This window comes from Microchirus variegatus, assembly GCF_963457635.1.
Source record: "Microchirus variegatus genome assembly, chromosome: 21".
Classification (NCBI taxonomy): Eukaryota; Metazoa; Chordata; class Actinopteri; order Pleuronectiformes; family Soleidae; genus Microchirus; species Microchirus variegatus.
The window spans coordinates 4032897-4052927 of record NC_139822.1 but is presented as its reverse complement, the minus strand read 5'-3'; the positions used below and the strand labels follow the sequence as shown (position 1 = coordinate 4052927).

Sequence of the window (20031 nt, the reverse complement as noted above, 5' to 3'; positions counted from 1 at the left end):
ACTAGTCTTATGTACATAATATTTAACATGTAAAAATATTAGAGATCAGTTTTCATCCAAATTCAAAATATGTGTCACGATCCACATTCTCACATTCTCCAAGTTCCTTGCTTTTGTCCCCTGCTGCTCCGTGTCTTCTCTCTCTCTGCAGGAGGTGTGGTTGACCTACTTCCTAGAGGACGCTGGCGATTGTCTCCACCTGCGCGGCTCCTCCCCAGCTGCCTCTGATCAGCGATCAAGAGGACTCTTAAGGCGGAGCTGCGCCTGTCACCACCGTCAGTCCGTTGTTTCGCTTAGCCGGTAAAGACGTTACCTTGCTGTTAGAAACTTGACTCCAGGAACTATACTCACCACTCGTTCTCTCCAGGTCACCATGTCTCCTGCGTCCGAGAAGATACGGAGGCTCCCTTGGATTCCATCTCTTCCAGAATCACTTCCTCCTTCTGCCTTCTCACCTCGTCACCTCCACGCCAGCGGAGCTGCCGCTACTCCTCGCCTCTTCCTCTGGAACTCCTGTACTCCTTGTTTCACCACCCCGAGTGAAATCGTTCCTCTGGAACCAACAGATGAACTTTGTGCCACTGTGGAGTCGCTCACTCCTCCCGATCCAGCCTTTAGCTGTCACATACTTTCCTCTGACCATACTTACGTTCATGCTAGCTCGCTGTACTCCAGGGTTAATAAAAACGTATTTTACATACTTACATTGTCTTGTCTGCATTCGAGTCCTCCATTCTCTCTCTCAGTCGTTTCCCCTTAAAGGGAAATGTAACATTACGGACTGATCAAGAATGGACTCGGCAGACAAGGAGGTGTTTAAACAAGCACTAACCGCGCATGGCGAGGCCATTAGCAGACACGAGGTGCTACTCACGGACGTAGCTACATCAGTCAAAGACCTAGCTGCTAATCTCGGTTCGCTACTTCGCTCACCTCACTCGTTTCCCTCTCCAGCTCACTCTAACTCGGTTCCACCCGTGTCACCATAAAGCACTTCACTTCATATTGACCATTATATGAGTATGAGTTAAAAAAGAAAGAAAAAAAGACTGCTCGAGGGCTGTACCATAGTTACTTTGAAGTCATTTTAATTCAATTCAAAACAATTTTTATCAAAAGAGAGTATCAAATATTCCCAATGGTTACTTCCTAAAAATTAAATACAGTGCTACTGGTTTAAGCACCAGTATACATATTCATCTGATGCTGAGAACCAAAGCAAAAATGATTGTTAGACAAAATACATTTTAAAGAAAATTATCCAGTGATCAAATGGCACCTTTTGAGTGTGATATGATGAAAAAACACAGGTGAGATTAAAATAAAATGCAATCTGATTTAGTTTACATTTAATTGTCAGAAAGTGTGATTTATGACCTACACCTATTTGTGTGCATGTATATGGACAGCAGTAAAAACGTTTTTTATAGTTTTAACATTTCTTCACGTTCTGATTAATGACATTGAATTACAGTACAGTTTAGTGAAAACATGGCTGACAACAAGATCACAAGGAAAAACAGATGTTACCCCGGATTTCCACTGGACGCGGAACGGCAGCGGCGCGGTTCTGCTTCGTCCTCTGCCCGGCATCAATCCCCACCGGGCGCGTTACGGCGGCGGCGCGGAGCGTTGGGAGCCGGCGGTATTCACGGAAGATCGCGTGATAATCTTGAACGGACGCGAGTTCGCGAGATCCAGCGATAGACTGTGTGTATAAAGTAAACAACAACAACACAGCTTCTTTTCATTCTCCGACGTGGAAGAACTGTTGATCTGGTGTCATAAATTATTTTATGTTTCTCCACTTCAACAACCAGTCTCTCGTCGTACATTATGACTCTCAGAGACGCTCTGATTAATTAACTGTTTACCTGACAGCACCGGTCACGACGTAATGTTGATGTGAAGTTGTGACAGGCTGTATGACCTGCGTATTGTGTTTTATTTTGAAAGGGGGGCGGAAATGTTTTACATTGATTCTGTGTCGGACTTCCTGTCTTGTGCGATCTGCTTCATTGAAATTTACGAGGTTCAGCAGCGGCAACGGAAAAAATAGAACTGATTCCTATCGATAGAGCTGCGGCGCGGCGAGCCGCTTCTGGGCCGCTGCTGAGACGCGCCGCAGCGCGGCCGGTGGGAATGCTCTCATTGATTAGAATGGAAGCGATTTGCAACGGCGACCGTGCCGCTGCCGTTCAGCGGCCGTTCCGCGTCCAGTGGAAATCCAGGGTTAACCACAGAGGTGAGTTTAAGTCAAACAAAGTTTAACCCCAAGTCGACCAAAATGCAATGTTGCTGCAGCATGAGCTCTGACAGGAACTAGAAAGAGAGACCATATCACTATAGTGTTAGTTTATCTACATTGACTCCCTGAACAGTTTAGAATTAAATTTAAAATCTTCCTCCTCATGTACAAAGTATAATGATCAGGCCCCGTCATACCTGAAATAATTTGTTTTCCCTTATCATTGCAACATATCACTTCAGTCCCAAATTGCAGCCTTACTTGTGGTTCCCAGGGTCTATAGGAGTAGAAGGGTATGCATATGACTTTATTGCATATCATGAACCTTGTTCTTTCTCTCCCTAGTTGGTGTCCTTCCTTCCTGTTTCTGCTGCTTGTATAAATTACATTGTAGTACTATAAACATGTCATAACTGACTCAGAACGGTCCTGTCTAAACCTATAACATGAGGAAAAACTGTATCTGCTCCTGGTCTCTCTCCGTCTTTCACTTTCTCTACCCCCTTTCAGTCCTCAACCTCTCCTCTGTCCCCAATTTTTCCTTTCACCCTAACCGGTTGAGGCAGATGGCTGCTGATGATCTTTAACTCTGGGTCTGTCAGAAATTTAATCCTGTCATCATTTGACGCCATGCAAATATAATTGTTGGTATTAGTGTTCTACACCACAGGATACATGATATTTGTACCTGTGTTACTAACTAACTAACTGACTATATAGCCCACACCCATAATGTATTACATTTTTCAGTGATTACGTGTGACTGTCTCATGTGGTTCTTGGCCATATGAGACATACAGAACAGACATGCAGGTTCTCTGTGTCAGTACCACATTACAGTACTTCCACACTTCTTTCAGTTTTTACTGTCTGTTTTACATTGTTGATTCAGATTAGCAGCCCCCAGCATTAGGCCTTCAATAATATTACAATCTCATCTTAAATGTACTAATAAAACTAAAAAGGTCATATTTAGTGTACTGTGCATATGCTCCACATCTACATATTTGCAATAAAGCTGTGTTCGGCCACATTGCTCTTCAGCCATGTTTGGATCTCATCCTTGTTTTTCTTCAGCCATTCAATGTTGTTCCTCACTGTTTCCAGTGCCTGCTGCCTGGGCATCTTCCCAGCACCGGCATCTGGTGTGAGACTGAAGAAATGCTCCATCTGTTAGACAAACATGGAGAAACGTGTCACAAGAAACATGAGCACAAACTGATACCTCTTAGCCACTCAAATGTAGGCGAGGCTCTAATTCATGAACTCTAGCATAGTCTCAGAAGGAGGACAACTTAATCAATTAATGATCATTGAAACTTTTCAGAAGGTCAAACGGTTACTACACACAAAATCAAAACACTGCTGCAAGTCGTATCCGCCTCCCACTCCACCCCTCCCTTCCAGAGTCAAGGTTGCCAGAGCGGTTGACATGTAACTCCGTCAGCAACGAGCGAGGAGCGAGCGTTTTATCATAAATGAATGAGTGGCTCTAAGACACACAATTCTGTTCTCTCAGTAAAGATCAAGATGTATAATAAATAGGGCTGTCAAAATTAACGCGTTAACGCAGGATGATTCATTTGTGGAATTAACGCGTTCATTTTTTAAAAACGCATTAACGCACTTTCTCACTTTCATTGCGCTACGGGTAGACGTGCAGTTTATGAACAGGCAAGGCGGCGGGCAACTGCTTGGGGCCCCGAGCCGATAGGGGGGCTCCCGACACCCGGAGCCTAAATGCATCAGTGAGCAGCCGCATCCCCGTCCCCCTTAAACAACAATGGTTGATTTGCAATGACATCTCGGTTGGAAACCCCCCTAAAGGGGCCTCACGTCTCCTCACGTTAACCCGTGTGAAGCTGAAGGAAAATGAGGAGGAGTTATCAATCAGGTAGTTAGAAGAGGAGGAAAAAAAGAGGATGAGGAAAAAAAAAAGAAAGACAGTTGTAAATGGCGATTCTGGCGCAGATAAAGATATAATCATAACATTAACAGTCACTGTCTAACTAACGGGGACACAGACAGCAGCTAACATTAGCATCAGAATGCTAGCTGATGCTAACGCTAACTAGTAGAAGCAGTGCTTCAAAGTGCTGATGAGGAATTTCCTGCTGTGGGTTTAGTAAGAAAACTATTTAACTTCTATACTTTATATTTTGTTTATAATGTGAGTTATTTACAGTGCAATGTATAGGTTTTTTTTTAAGTTATTTACAGCATTTTATTTTTTCTATTTATTTATATTAAATAGAAAATAGTCTTATAATGTGTTTGGTTTTTTTTTACAATGTAATGTTTATTTTTTTACTAAGTTTGTATAGGTTTTTACAAGTTATTTACAGTATTTTATTGTTCTTTACATTTATATTTTCACATACTTTATTTATCTCTCCGTTCCTACAACAATATAAAGAGAAAATTTGATTTTTTTTGGCATATTTACAAATATAATTAATCGTGATTAATCGTGATTAATCCACAGCTACCCTGTGATTAATCTGATTAAAAAATGTAATATTTTGACAGCCCTAATAATAATTTATGGTAGCTGTTGACTAGGGATGGATATATCAGATGGAATAACTTTATGCATGATATTTGACAGAACTGTCCTTCATTTTTGCCTCCCCTACAATGTTATATACAGTTAGGCCCATAAATATTTGGACATCGGCACAGTTCTCTTTATTTTGGCTCTATGCACCACTACAATGGATTTGAAATGAAACGAACAAGATGTGCTCTAACGGTACACTTTCAGCTTTAATTTGAGGGGATTTACATCAGAATCAAGTGAACGGTGTAGGAATTACAACACTTTCTATATGTGCCTCCCACTTTTTAGGGGACCAAAAGTAATTGGACAAACTAAACAATCATAAATCAAACTTTCATTGTTTAATACTTGTTTACAAATCCTTTGCAGTCAATTCCAGCCTGAAGTCTGGAAGGCATAGACATCAACAGACACTGGGTTTCATCCCTCGTGATGCTCTGTCAGGCCTCTACTGCAAAGGTCTTCAGTTCCTGCTTGTTCTTGGGGCATTTTCCCTTCATTTTGGTCTCCAGCAAGTGAAATGTATGCTCAATCAGATTCAGGTCAGGTGATTGACTGATAACATTCCATATTTGCCTTAAAAAACTCTTTGGTTGCTTTTACAGTATGTTTTGGGTCATTGTCCATCTGCACTATGAAGCGCCGTCCAATGAGTTCTGAAGCATTTGGCTGAATATGAGCAGATAATATTGCTGGAAACACTTCAGAATTCATCCTGCTGCTTTTGTCAGCAGTTACATCATCAATAAATACAAGGGAACCAGTTCCTTTGGCAGCCATACATGCCCACACCATGACACTACCACCACCATGCTTCACTGATGAGGTGGTATGTTGTGGATCATGAGCAGTTCCTTTCCTTCTCCACACTCTTCTCTTCCCATCACTGTGGTACAAGTTGATCTTGGTCTCATCTGTCCAGAGGATGTTCTTCCAGAATTATAACGGCTTTTTTAGGTGTTGTTTGGCAAATTCTAATCTTGTCTTCCTGTTTTTGAGGCTCACCAATGGTTTGCATCTTGTGGTGAACCCTCTGTATTCACTCTGGTGAAGTCTTCTTTTGATTGTTGACTTTGAAACACATACACCTACCTCCTGGAGAGTGTTTCTGATCTGATTCTGATTCTCCACAGTGGTTTTCTGTGGTCTTCTAGTCTTCCTTTGGTGTTGCTGAGCTCACTGGTGCATTCTTTCTTTTTAAGAATGTTCCAAACAGTTGATTTGGCCACACCTAATGTTTTTGCTATTTCTCTGATGGGTTTGTTTTGATTTTTCAGCCTCATGATGGCTTCTTCACTGACAGTGACAGCTCCTTGGATCTCATATAGAAAGTTAACAGCAACAGATTCCAAATGCAAATGTCACTCCTGGAATCAACTCCAGAACTTTTACCTGTGTCATGATGAAGATAAAATAATGAGGGAATAGCCCACAATTGTCCATGAAATAGCTTTTCAGTCAATTGTCCAATTACTTTTGGTCCCCTAAAAAGTGGGAGGCACATATAGAGTGGCACATATAAGTGTTGTAATTCCTACACTGTTCACTTGATTTGGATGTAAATACTCTCAAATTAAAGCTGAAAGTGTGCAGTTAAAGCACATCTTGTTCGTTTCATTTCAAATCCATTGTAGTGGTGTGTAGAGCCAAAATAAAGAGAACTGTGCCGATGTCCAAATATTTATGGGCCTAACTGTAGCAGGGCTGCCAACTTCAGCACGGGCACGCAGCCGCCGCTGCCGCAGACAGGTTCTGCCCAGAGGCACAACCCCACCGTACCGAAGCGGCCGGGAGCGGCTGCCATACCCTTTTCTCTCCACTTGACTATCAATTAAAGGCAATAAAAAGCCCAAAAGATATACTTTAAAACAAAAAGAGTAAACACAGTTGTTTGACAGTAAAGGGCTTCAGCCGACCACTAGTTATGAGTGAAAGAAAAATTTTTTCATTCATATTCTCTGAAAAATGACCAAGAAACGGTAAATTCTGCCAGGGTATGTAAACTGTACATTATGGCAGACGTTTTTTTTTTTTTTTTAAAGTAAGCTACTTCAGAAGACAGTTGTTTATTTAATGTTTGCATAAGAACAATTTGATCCCGTTTTTATACTGACAATGAAACTTACAGGGTGTTTTGATTGGGATCTGGTGAAGAACAGTATTTTATCTGGATTTAAAAGAGCAGTGCGAATGCTGCATGTTATTCACACTTTTCATTCTTGCATATTAGTGCAGTACTAACCTTCCACAGCTGGACCTCTGTGTTGTATGTGGTGGTGATTTGATTAAGTAGACGACCAAGGTTCCTGTCATTGATGGTGTACCTATTAAGAAAGAAAATGATTTATTGTTGGATGGTTAAGATGTGTGTGACCCTGTGCCATAGTTGTACTAGACATTAAACATAGTGACAATTACATTTGGGATTAGAGATCACTTAGGTCCCAAAACACAGTACAATACAATACAATATCATCAATTATTATAATGTTATTCCCATTAATACCTGCAGAAGAGGAAGTGGCGATTTGAGCATACTCCTATCACAGTCGACCAGCTGTCCCTGCTGTGAGCCTTTGTGCTACGTATCATACAGCCATTGAGCGCACGACAAATCGCCTGGTCAATCTATCCTTTATCTCCATTGATCGCTGTCTACGGATTGGGCTTCGCCACGGAGCGGGAGTATGGAAGCAAATTTGTGCCATTTTCCAAATTAAAATGCATTAACAGAAATGCTTTTTCATTTTCAAAATGGAGATGCATTTTCTGACTCATAAATAAAATTAATAATACATTTTTCAAAATTTATTTTCATTTTCAAATTCAAGACTGCTCATTCTGTGACTTTATTAAAATGATAAAGAAAATGACATTAAATATTTCATTTTCAAAACATCCTCAAGCAAAAAGGTAACAAAATTCAATTTGAAATGCCAAATTTGAAAATTAAAATGCATTAGATGAAATGCTTTTTCATTTTCAAAACGTAGCTGCATTTTTGACTCATAAATAAAATTAAAAATCAATATTCCAAACTGCATTTTAATTTTCAACTTCAAAACTGCTTATTCTGTGCCTTAATTAATGCCTTTTTCGTTTTCATGTTCGCCGCAAAAAGTGTCTCATAATTCAAATGAGTTCGCAATACGGATGGGTGCAGGATAGTGACGTCACTGGCCACACCCCTTGTTCTTCGATCGTGCTGAGCATAGATACAGAAAGTATAGATGTCATACGGCGGAGTGTCCAACGACAGTATTGGCCAGCAGGGCGGACGACACATCTACCCTTTATATATCTATGGTGCTGAACAGATACTATGCGTGATCGCCAGACTACCGACGACTGATTGACCAGAGTGCTGTCACAGGAAGAAAAGTCTTACACAACTGTAGATCAGTTAAAACTAACGTAACAATCCCAAAAATGTGGGTTAATCTCCAACAATTACCGGGGGAAACGTCTAAAATCTCACTAAGGAGTCTGGTGTGTTTAGGGACAGCACCGCTGATTGTGACCGGCTGCACAGACACTGCATCTGTGTGTGTTTGTGTCACAGTCTGCGCTCCTGAGAACTCCGACACAAGGATCGAGCCAAACAATAATGCTGAACTGTAGATCGGTTAAAAGTACTTTAACAATCCTAAAAACGTGAGTTAATCTCCGACAATTACCAGGGAAATGTCTGACATTTCAATATTTAACCGAGAAGTCTGGTCCGCGATGGTCCTCCACTCATTTGTGTGGCTGTGTGTAGAGAAGCCATAACGAGGGGCGTGGCCAGTGACGTCACTATCCTGCGCCGCTCCGTATTGCGAACTCATTTGAATTATGAGACACTTTTTGCGGCGAACATGAAAACGAAAAAGCATTTCTCTGTTTGCTTTGTCTTTTAATTAAGGCACAGAATAAGCAGTTTTGAAGTTGAAAATTAAAATGCAGTTTGGAATATTGATTATTAATTTTATTTATGAGTCAAATAATGCAGCTACATTTTGAAAATGAAAAAGCATTTCTGTTAATGCATTTTAATTTTCAAATTTGACATTTCAAATTGAATTTTGTTACCTTTTTGCTGGAGGATGTTTTGAAAATGTAATCTTAAATGTCATTTTCTTTATCATTTTAATTAAGTCACAGAATGAGCAGTCTTGAATTTGAAAATGAAAATGCATTTTGAAAAATTGATGATTAATTGTATTTATGAGTCACAAAATACAGCTCCATTTTTAAAATGAAAAAGCATTTCTGTTAATGCATTTTAATTTGGATAATGGCACAAATTTGGTTCCATAAGGGAGCTACATGTTTCGCCCCAGAAGACAACCCAATGTTTATTATTATTTATGTGTTCTTTTTTCTTTCCATATCACTGTGTGCATGTTCCAAACACGACTGTAATTTGCCTGTGATAAGATCAGTGAGATAAAACCAGCGAACTGTATAGTTAACTCAGGTTCTGTACTGTTGATGTTAATCTGCGGTGCCGTCCACACAGCTGTTGACGATTGTTATTTGTTATCTGTGCCTTTCGTTCATGCTGCTGCGGAGCGTGACCACCCAGCCAAATAGAAGATTTCACTTGATCTGTAAAACTACAGACTAACTGTACAAACTCCAGCTAAGCTGTGTGATCGAGGTAAATCTCTATTTCCCACGTGTCTTCGCTCTATCTCTTGTGGATCATCTGTATGATCCGTACTCCTCCCTGTGTTATTCTGATTATCCTGTGTCCTAAACACAGCTCGTGATCACGTGGTGAGAGGAGAACTTCGTTGATCTGTTAAAATCGCAGTTTAAGTCGGTCATCGCCGGATAAACTGCGTGATTCACAGGAGTTTTCCGATCAGCCATCTCCCTCCTCATTGCTCACTCCATTTCCATCTCACCCCTCCTCTTTCACTCGGCTCCCCTGCGGGTGAGAGGCGAGAGCTGACGGTCGGAATCTGAGTACAGGCGCTACATCTCGCGTTGCCTCGCGGTAATAGCGAGTGACGCCATTTTACGTGACGTATCGGTCATTTTAGTAACCCGGAAGTGGGAGGAGCGTCGCCGTGACAACCGTAACGTCAGAGACCCCTCCGCTACTTCCTTTCTCTCCCCCTCCTTCTTGTTTACCTGTTGGCTTTGTTTTGTTTACTTCCTGGTTCCCACGCTGTCACCAGCTGCCAAAGAGTGACACGCCCCCCTTTTCTTTATTCACACACACACACGCACGCACACACACACACACACACACTTTTTCTTTCTGCACCCATATCTGTCCCTTTTTATGCACATTCAAATAGTTCATAAGTAGCTATTTGAGATTAGAGGATTAATGTTTGTTTTTGTTATTATTAATCAACTTAAATGCTTTAATAAATTTTAACCTTTATCTTAAAGTACTGTTTCTGTCTTTTGTGTTTGCTTGTGTGTGACAAGGGTAATTGAAAGAAGCCAGTGTACGACCTCACACTTTCCCTTCCTAAATTTAATCTGAATTAATATTAACATTCTTATTATTAATTAATGATAAACTGATAGTCGAGAGCCATCTTAAGGTCGTAAGTGAAGGTTCTTCTGTCATTCTCCTCGGTTTAAGAGGAGTGGTGCCCCGTTTTGATACTTTTAGTAAATTAATAACATAAGGAATTATTAAAATGAACTAATCATTCATATTCATATTTTCTCACCAATTATTCCCTTAGATCACAACAATAGCTATTGTGCCCCGGAATGCCAAAACAGTCAGAGAAGAAGAAGATGGAGCGATGGGAACAAACACAATTGATTTTGTGGGTAACGCTCAGTAAATAATGGACTCATTCTAACTGACATACCAGTATGAAATGATAGCACAGCAACTACTTACATTACACTGCCTGTTGCTAATGCTAATGTTATGCTATTGTGGAGTTTGCATGTTATCCTGGTGTGCGGAGGGAGGGGGTGTGTGAGAATTAATGGTTGTATGTCTCAGTATGTTGGCCCCGTTGGACTGGCAATTTGTACGGGGTGTACCCTGGTGTTTGCCCTGGGATTGCTCCAGATCCCCTGTGACCCTCATATGGAGGATAAAGTGGTGACAATTTGACCATATTTCTGCTAAAACCAGGTGTTTACCATGTTGCTGTAACCAAACAGTAACCAGTTACCTATATATGTCAGCTCTTTGCCTCATTGTACTGACCTGTTGACCAGATAATCCCAGTTAAGTGTGGTCCAGTCCCAGGCCATGCTCTGTCCCTGTGGGTTGTATGACACATATCGCACCACAGTGAACAGATCCTGACTCCTCACCACGCTCTCATTCTTCGTGGCCTCCAGGAGCCTTTAGGGCACAAGATACACTTGGTTTTCTTTCATCACAACCACAAAGGCTACTGTGTTAGCATTGCCTTTGTTCTAGCCTGTAAAAATGTGTTGCAAATATTGCTCTGCAGACAGAATAATACATAATGCCCAGAGTTGGCCCTGAATGAATTTTTATCCTTTCACAGATCTAATTGTGGCTAAAGTGATGTCATAAAACTAGGTGATCAGATCAGCCATCCTGTAAAATCAAAATAATAATAATAAAATAAATTACTTGAACAAAAGTTCCACATCCTTCACGGAAGCCAGTCCATACAGAAGTTTGTCCTTCTCTTGAGCCAAAGTAGAATCTATGTACTTCTGGAACATTGTCTTCCACTTGGCCTCATTGTTTGAGTTTTTCATCCCATATCGGTAAACCAGCAGCCTCAGGTTCACTGCTACATCGCTGCGGGTAACAAGATCAAGAAGGTTTGATGACCGTTTACCTGGAAAAAACTCTACCTGACACACTTTGTTGATGTCACATTTCATATCGACTCAGCTCACCAATACCAGACAAGCTACTAAAAAAGTGCCATGTACCAGGTACTATCACTGATGGACAAGTAAAAAAATTGTAGAGTTGAGCCGTGGCAAACTTTGATCATAATGTTGTGTTTTTACTACTTACTAGGGCTGTTAAAAGATTAACATTTTTAATCAGTTTAATAACAGGGTAGCTGTGGATTAATCACCATTAATTACCATTCACAAATATGCCCGACAAAGTATGTGAAAATATAAATGTAAAGAACAATAAAATACTGTAAATAACTTTTAAAGAAACCTATGCAAACTTAGTAAAAACATTAACATTACATTGTAAAGAACCCACATTATAAGACAATATAAATATATAGAAAAAATAAAATACTGTAAATAACTTTTAAAAAAAAACGTTAAAAGAATTATACATTGCACTGTAAATAACCCACATTATAAACAAAATATAAAGTATAGAAGTTAAATATTTTTCTGACTTAACCCACAGCAGGAAATTCCTCATCAGCACCTTTGAAGCACTGCTTCTACTAGTTAGCGTTAGCGTCAGCTAGCATTCTGACGCTAATGTTAGCTGCTGTTCAAGTCTGTGTCCCCGTTAGTTAGACAGTGACTGTTAATGTTATGATTATATCATTATCTGCTCTAGCAGCGCCACTGTGTGTCTTTCTTTCTTTTTTCTTCATCCTTTCTTTTTTCTTCATTCTCTTTTTTTTCTTCCTCTTCTAACTACCTGATTGATAATTCCTCTTCATTTTCCTTCAGCTTCATTTACAACTTGCAGAACGATAACTTCACACAGGTTAACGTGAGGTGACGGGGATGCGGCTGCTCACTGATGCATTTTGGCAACAGCAGTTGCCTGCCTTGCCTGTTCATAAATTGCATGTCTACCCGTAGCGCAATGAAAGTGAGAACATTTAGGTGTTACCAAAGTAATTAAGTAATTTGAGCCACATGTCAGCCATTTATTTGTTATACTCTATTTATTTATTTATTTATTTATTTTTAACCTGTCCTGTCCAGTACCTTGGGCATGCACTATGGTTGACTGCATGTCTGTTGGTGTTGAACAGATTTTGCTGTTTGCAGGGCGAGTGATTACAGCGCTGTAATGCCCGTCCTGCTATTTATGTTTTTATTTATTAGGTTGTGTGGGAGGACCGGGCCAGACAGGGGGTTGGGGGTGAGGGTGGGTAGACAGACAAGGGAGGTGTGAGAGAGATGGGGAGAAAGAGGGAGAGATAAGAGAGGGGGAGGGAGGGAGGGAGGGAGGGAGAGAGGGAGGGAAAGAGAGACACTAGATAGAAATTAGTAGCATAACACACTAAGGCAGTAATGACAACAATACAACATTAATAACACTGATATGCATTTGTATTACAGTACCATTAGAATTTGTTAACAACCACATATAGATAAGGTGATCTTGTTTATAACGGTTGTATCAGTTTATATTGGTTCTATCATGAACCAGAGTTTGTCTGTGTGTGTATCTGTATGTCTGTGTATTCGCGCATCCATATATATGTATGTGCGGAGGTTGTCACTTGGTGTGGTCGGGAATCGGTGGTGAAACCGTGTCGCCGCCCCCCAGCCCCCCGGAAGGAGACCGGCGGTAACCCAGGCACACGGGGCGTCCACCAGCCCCCCGGGCCCGGAGATACCCGCCACCGCCCGACCCAGGGCCAGCCGCGAGTCCACCCCGCACAGGACCAGGGCAGGGCGACGCAGAGCCGGCGCCCCCCACGCGCAGAGCACGCCCGAGGGGGCAGGAGACGACGGCACCACGAGCACAGACCAGCCCACCACACGCCGAGGCAGGTCCTGAGGCCCCAGGTCCCCACACCCGGGACCCACCCTGGCCCCCAGGACAGCCCAGCCCATCACCAGGGACAGTAGAGCCTCCTCCAGAACGCCCCCCCAGGAGGCAGGCCGGAGCCCGCCACAGCTATCCCCGACGCCTACCCCGGAGCCAACCACACGACTTCCCCCCCAGAGGGGAGCCGGCAGAGACTCATGTAGGGATCCCAGCCGGGGGCCCCCAAGGAACAGGAGGCAGCAGGGTCCCGGATCCGCCCCGGGCAAGCCCCCTCACGCAGGTATGGGTCAGAGGCCGTAAGACCTGTCACAGCGGACCCCACGGCCACCCGGCACAGGGACCCACCGTCCACCCAGGGCAGGGCGCCCAAAGTCAGCCCCCGCCGAGCGACCAGCCCGCCGCCCACCATCACCCTTCCCAGGAGTCATGGAGAGCCACGGCCAGGTCCCCCGGGGCTCCCCCCGACAGACCGACAGCCGACCCAACTACCCGCTGCAGCCGCCAGCGCCCCGGAGCTCCACAACCGCCCCCCAGCCCAAACCACTGACCCCAGCCCAGCCGGGAGGCGGGCGGGACACAGGTACCCGGGAGGGTACCTGTGTCACCACTACTTGGTGGGCCCGCCCCCCAACCCCCCCAATGGTCTTCCTGTATCTCCCCCAATACCCTAGTTGTGTGTGTGAGAGTGATATACCAGATCTGGTGGGGGAGCACGGAGGGCAGGCAAGGTTGGCCACCCGGGCCGGCTGCTAGCTTCCTGACTAGCAGACCGTGTATCCCCGCCCACCCAGCCCCCCAGCCCAGCAGAGGCCAGTACGCTCAGACCGGGGCGACGCCGCAGCTCTCCACAGGCACCACCGGTGCGGCAGGGCCAGGTCCGCCCCCGCTCCCCCGGGGGGGGAAGCCAACAGTGAGCGCCGCACCCCGGACGCCAGCAGGACCCGTATCCAGGTCAGCACGGCATCCGCCATGACAGTCCAGGCCCCCGCCCCACCCACCGCTCGGAGACAGCCCAGGCCGGGCCATGCTTCCCCATGCCAGGAAGCCCACCCGCCTCTACCACCTTACCCGCCCAGGGGAAAAGAGACGCGTCGGTCCATATACTCGTTATACTCTATTTATAACAGAATAATAGATTTGGTATGACAAAGTAAATTCCATGAACCTTTTCTAGAAATAAGATGGTATTACTAATTGCCTTACATAGATATATGATATTCATATCATCATATCATGATAATATTCAGTTTTGTAATAACATGCTTTGTATGAAAGAGGCAGTATAAATAAAGCCTGACTGATTGATCATATGCTTCTTCTTCTGCGGTATAATATACGCAACCGGATGTGCCCCAACTAGTGCCCGGACCAGGAGGATCCGCTGTTCATGAGAAATGCTGTTTACATAACCGGACCGGGTTTTTTCGGAGATCTCGCTGAGCCCGAGATTATAATAAAACACAACATTCTCAGCAGTGGCTGAACTGTTTGTTTCGAACCTTCAGGGCTTCATAAATGAGGTAATGGTGCAGACACACACAAAAAAACAGCGTTAATTGGAACTTCCGTTCTAGGTCAGCTTTAAACAATTTCATTTATGTCTGTGTGTGGCAGCTATAGATCCACACACACGTTCGACAATGAAAAGACAGTGTGTGCTGATACCTGAGACTTCCATCAATCCAGCTGTCAAAGATATGGGAGGCTTCATCCAGAGCTTCCATATCTCCCATCTGACATGCAATATTGAGCACAGTTTCCCTCAGTAACCTGTCAATCACAAGTTGGATTGTCACTGAGACAAGAAAAAAGCATACAATCACGTTAATATCTAGTGTACTGTACCTTTCTGTCTGTGTGCCTGTATCATTCCATCCATAGTGTGTTGAGATCGCTTTAACATGGTCACGAAAGAGTTTCTAAAAGAAATAATCATATAATGGATAATCATAATCACAATCTGTGTCATCTCATTCCTAGTATAAACATCACTTTAAAACAATATTTAAATACACTTTAAAGTGTTCTGTGTGAACTTCATGACAAGGGTAGAAAATAATGCTTGCATCCAAACAGAAGCTGTTTAATTTGAGTTTAGTTGCAATTGTCAGGTGGCACAACCGTTAATCAGGTGGCAAAGCTGCAAGGAATGTCACTATATAATGCTATTCAAAGCTCTAAGGTTATCCATGACGCTTCTAGAATATTTATTAGTTTTGAATGTAAAGATATTACACACTTAAAATAATTTTGCATGATAATTTGTACATTTAAGATGCCACTTTCACTATCAAAGATTGAGAACATGGAGTAAAAACAATGAAAAGTGCGCTCTGCTCTTAAGAGTCTGCCACGTTTTATTAACAACTACCCAGATCCCCTGCACTTCATCGTGACTGTACTCAATCCTCATCATAAAGATGTAACGTTATGTGAATTGTTTTTGATGGGTTAGGGTTAGGTTTAACTGATGTCTAAAACACATGTTGTGTATTTGAAATGAAAATCAGCATTCAGCAATTCAGCATATTTCATGTCATATCTAATGTGGTCAGGTGGTACAACCAATATTCGTCAGGTGGTGCAACCAATTTAAACCAATAAATGATACGTCAAAGTGACCAAATTGTTTATAAATGTAATGTGTGTAGTTATTGTACTGAATATATGAATTTGTGTGATTATTTTCCTGTCTTTAAATGTAAAATTGGATGTTAAGGATGCTTAAAACCTGACCTACAGGGAGCAAAAATATTAAATTATTAAATTAAATTATTGTAAAAAAAAACAACCCACAATGATAAAAAAATAATAATGTTTATCTAGTGTAGACACCTTAAGGGATAATTGCCAAATAATACATTTTAAAATAAATATTAGGAATGATTTTTATAAATAGTTGGTTGCGCCACTTGACATTTTTTGTTGTTGTGAAGTTAAAAATACTGTTAAAAAATTAGTTAAAACAGAATCGTTATTCAATATATGAGAAATTTTCAAACACATTGTTCTGGACTCAAAAATATGCATTACATCTATTTTGAAAATACTTTTTTAAAATACCTTTTAAGAATTTATTTATTTGTAATTGACCTATATACATATATACTGTATTAATTCAGACACGCAGTAAAGGACCTTGGGTGGACTCAAACCGGGGTACCTGCAATGGGCAGCTCTATCAACTGAGAAATCCGGTGCTCCCCAGCATCCTGTAAACTTTTAAAATGTGTGTATAAGACACTGAAATCACTTACGTTTTAAAGGAAAGGATTTTTTTTCCTTTCCTTTAAAACGAAAATGGATTCCATCATATCAACAGTAAGAACATGCCAAGTCACCAAAAACAAAATGGCCACCTTTGGGCTGTTCTATCCCTTATGGTCATCAGGTGATCAGTAAGGACCCAAAATGTGTTGAGAGGTGATTCTGCTTTGTTGTGGTGTGTGAAAAGTTAAATGTGAGTGCTAATTAGCAGCATGCTTACCTGAAAAATTTGGTAGAGTTCACGATCACCTGACAGCATGTCCCGGACATAGGAGATAGAGGAGGCCACACGGTCCCACACTATGTAGTCAGTCTCATTGGCCAGGTACATGGTCAGATTGAAAGCATTACCATAATCTATAATGTTTGCCCTGGACAGTGACAAAACTCCTATTACAGTCTTTGTATGTGATTGACATCATACAGAGATACAGTAGGGTTCAGACATTGTGTGTGTGTGTGTGTGTTTGTGGGGGAGGGGGTGGGGGGTTGGTGAATCTTACCTTGACAGTGCAAAAACATCATCAATATAACTCACACGATCAGCTGCATCAAACACCTGTTAATGAGGAGATTAACACACATAACAACATGATACTAAAGCATAAGCATAATACTATAGACTATGTATTTGTTGTTTTGGCTTTTCCCACCTCCAGATCCAGTTGTGAGTCTAATATTAGTAGCAGTATTTTCATCATTATTATGCTATAATTGAAATTGATATCAGCTACTGCTTGCATTAATTAAGTTGTAATACTATGAAAATATCACAACTGATATGACCTTGCCCGCCCTTTTTTCTCTCCACTGATGCTTGGTGTTTGCTCATTGAGTGAGCTGTTAGTTTTATCTATGTAAAATTATACAGTTTCTGCAACAGTAGCTCAAATGTAGAGCAAGCTGCCTTTTAACTTGTTAGTTGTGGGTTAAATTCCTGGCTCTGCTAGTCCACATGCCGATGTGTCTTTGGGCAAGACACACAACTTGAGTGAATGGGTGTGAATGGCAAAAACTGCTGTGTAAAGCAAATTTAGTTGTCAATACTAAAGAACTAACCCTAACCCCAATTCCAGTCCCAATCCCATCTGACATAGGCCCAAAGGCAGGGTACACCCTGGACAGGTCACAACACTAACTATTTAGCTTAAATAAATGCTCTCAGCACCTAAAGAGCAAAAAGTTCCATAAGCTGGATTAAAACAATATATAGATCTTCTTCTTCTTCTTTTTAATTAAGAATCAATTTATATTATATTTTTTTGTGATTTATCTTATTAAAACAAATCATAGAAATAATTTGATAAACATAGCCATGATCATTCTTTATATCCAGAAAAACGGTCACTTATCTTACCACAATATGGCAGCTTCCTTCACTTGGGTTGATATGTATATAGCACTTTTTAAAACAATGTTAAAGCTTGCTAAACACAAAGTCTCCACAGGACTTCAGGGTTTTCATTTTTGTAATAAACAACTAAATAAATAAAATGAAAGCTCTACCTTGTGGTTGTTCTTTAGTTGTTCACTGATTGTGCTCCACATATGCACACCATGGTTAACTCTGTAGAATCCCATGTGGTCGTTGTTGACCTTAATCAGACCGTCCACTGTGGGTGTGTAGTTACTGATGACAAGCTCTGAAAATAAGCACAGTCTGTCAGTGTGTGATATATGTTTTGAAATATTTTCTGAACATTATTACACATTACATAGTAGCATATTACCATAGCTGCTCTTGTCAAACATAGTCAACATTTTCTTGTTGCTTTTTATAGATTGCCATTTTACAGGAACTGTCCACTTGTATCTGTGGCAAAAACACAGTCAATGTTATTAATGCTCTGACATACAACAATTAAGTACAATTATAATGTCAGTTAAAGTTTAACTAAAGTTTTTTTTTTTAGCCCCAGGGCAGATACAGGACACGCTAGAGAGATTATATCTCTCAGCTGGCCTGGGAACATATCCCACTGGGAGAGTTGGTATAAGCCAGGCCCATATAAGTAATAAAACAACGACAATAACGACAACTAAGCTCAAATATTGTGCCGTTTTAACTGCATCCAGTGTGTTTGCGTTACCAAACCAATACAGCTAGGCAAAAACTGCAGAGTTGTGATGATATTTTGGTATCCATCAATACAGAAAAACTGTAAAAAAAAATGGTATTGACCAATTATGTTCTTTGCAACTCTTACTCAAGAGGTGAAGGGGGCATGCTGGAATTGGCTTTAGGATCCAGGAGGAAACGCCTCTGTGTCAGTTTGGCATCAGTCTCTGACACAGACACATCCAGCACAGGATAACCCATCTGTTTGGTCCATGTGTTCATGACCTCTGCAACTGGCAAGCCACTCACCTAGATACACAAAGAGGACACTGGCTAAAGTTCAGAGAAATTCACAGACGGAACTAAGAGAAAATCATTTTGGGAACTATGCCTTTGTCTATTACATCTGAGATTGAGTGAGATTTTCAAAATAATTTAAAATTTCATGTCTGTGTGTAAGGATTTATGTATACATGCAGAGCATGGGCGGACAGTGTATTGGGGCGACTTAGTAATAATATTCCTTTCAGCTGTCTCTGACAGCAAATGTAGTTATCAGTGTTCGAGACATATTATCTGTCATTGTCAGATTCAAGTTATGTTTTAAATGGTCCCACCTCTTTTGGGGAGATCTGATTGACGTGGAGAATCGCCCCAGCACTCCCCCATTGACTCTCATGTTAAAAATTTTTTTGGGGAAAAATGACTCTCCAATGCATTTTCAATGAGCCCCAATGATCTTGGGGCCCAAACGTACTTGCATCATATGTAAACTAAGCAAAGAGAGGAGAGAGTCACGTCTCCCGATAAGTTGTTCACTCTCTGCTCCCGGCGCCCTAAGCAAAGCTCACTGTTTTAAAAATACACAGAGGATTGTGCTTGTTTAACCAGGAGTTCATGGTTTCATACATGTTAATACGCTGTTTATAGCTCATAGCAGTGGACAGCAGTCATTTGAGGCAACATTCGTTAGCTTGTTTTCTAACATTGTTGATGTTTGCATCGTGCAGGGTTTAACTGCAGGACTCTGTTAATCATCTAACAACAAATGAATACTGTCTGGCTTTATGCACCTACTGAATGGGTCACCTTAATCAGCATAAAAAAATTGCTGCCTCCTGATTTTTTCTTCAAGAGCTGCCACTGCTGCAGACTGTAAGTGACCCAATTCTGATCTTTTCCTCCCATATGGCATGGATCAGAAATTACCCACGACAGCTTAAGCAGTAAAA

The 20031-nt window shown here is 41.6% G+C and overlaps 1 protein-coding gene across 1 annotated transcript in view; it reads right to left on the bottom strand.

The window, feature by feature from the left end:
• Window positions 1–3247: 3247 nt before the first annotated feature.
• enpep (glutamyl aminopeptidase) overlaps window positions 3248–20031 on the bottom strand; it is a gene marked incomplete at both ends in the record, with an annotated part of 88210 nt that continues 71426 nt past the window's right edge. The window contains 11 exons of the mRNA XM_083907790.1: window positions 3248–3418; window positions 7051–7132; window positions 10984–11124; window positions 11383–11556; window positions 15139–15243; window positions 15319–15392; window positions 16961–17111; window positions 17244–17299; window positions 18247–18383; window positions 18471–18553; window positions 18948–19108. Coding sequence (XP_083763916.1) covers window positions 3248–3418; window positions 7051–7132; window positions 10984–11124; window positions 11383–11556; window positions 15139–15243; window positions 15319–15392; window positions 16961–17111; window positions 17244–17299; window positions 18247–18383; window positions 18471–18553; window positions 18948–19108 — 1335 coding nt within the window. The remainder of the gene's footprint in view (window positions 3419–7050; window positions 7133–10983; window positions 11125–11382; window positions 11557–15138; window positions 15244–15318; window positions 15393–16960; window positions 17112–17243; window positions 17300–18246; window positions 18384–18470; window positions 18554–18947; window positions 19109–20031) is intronic.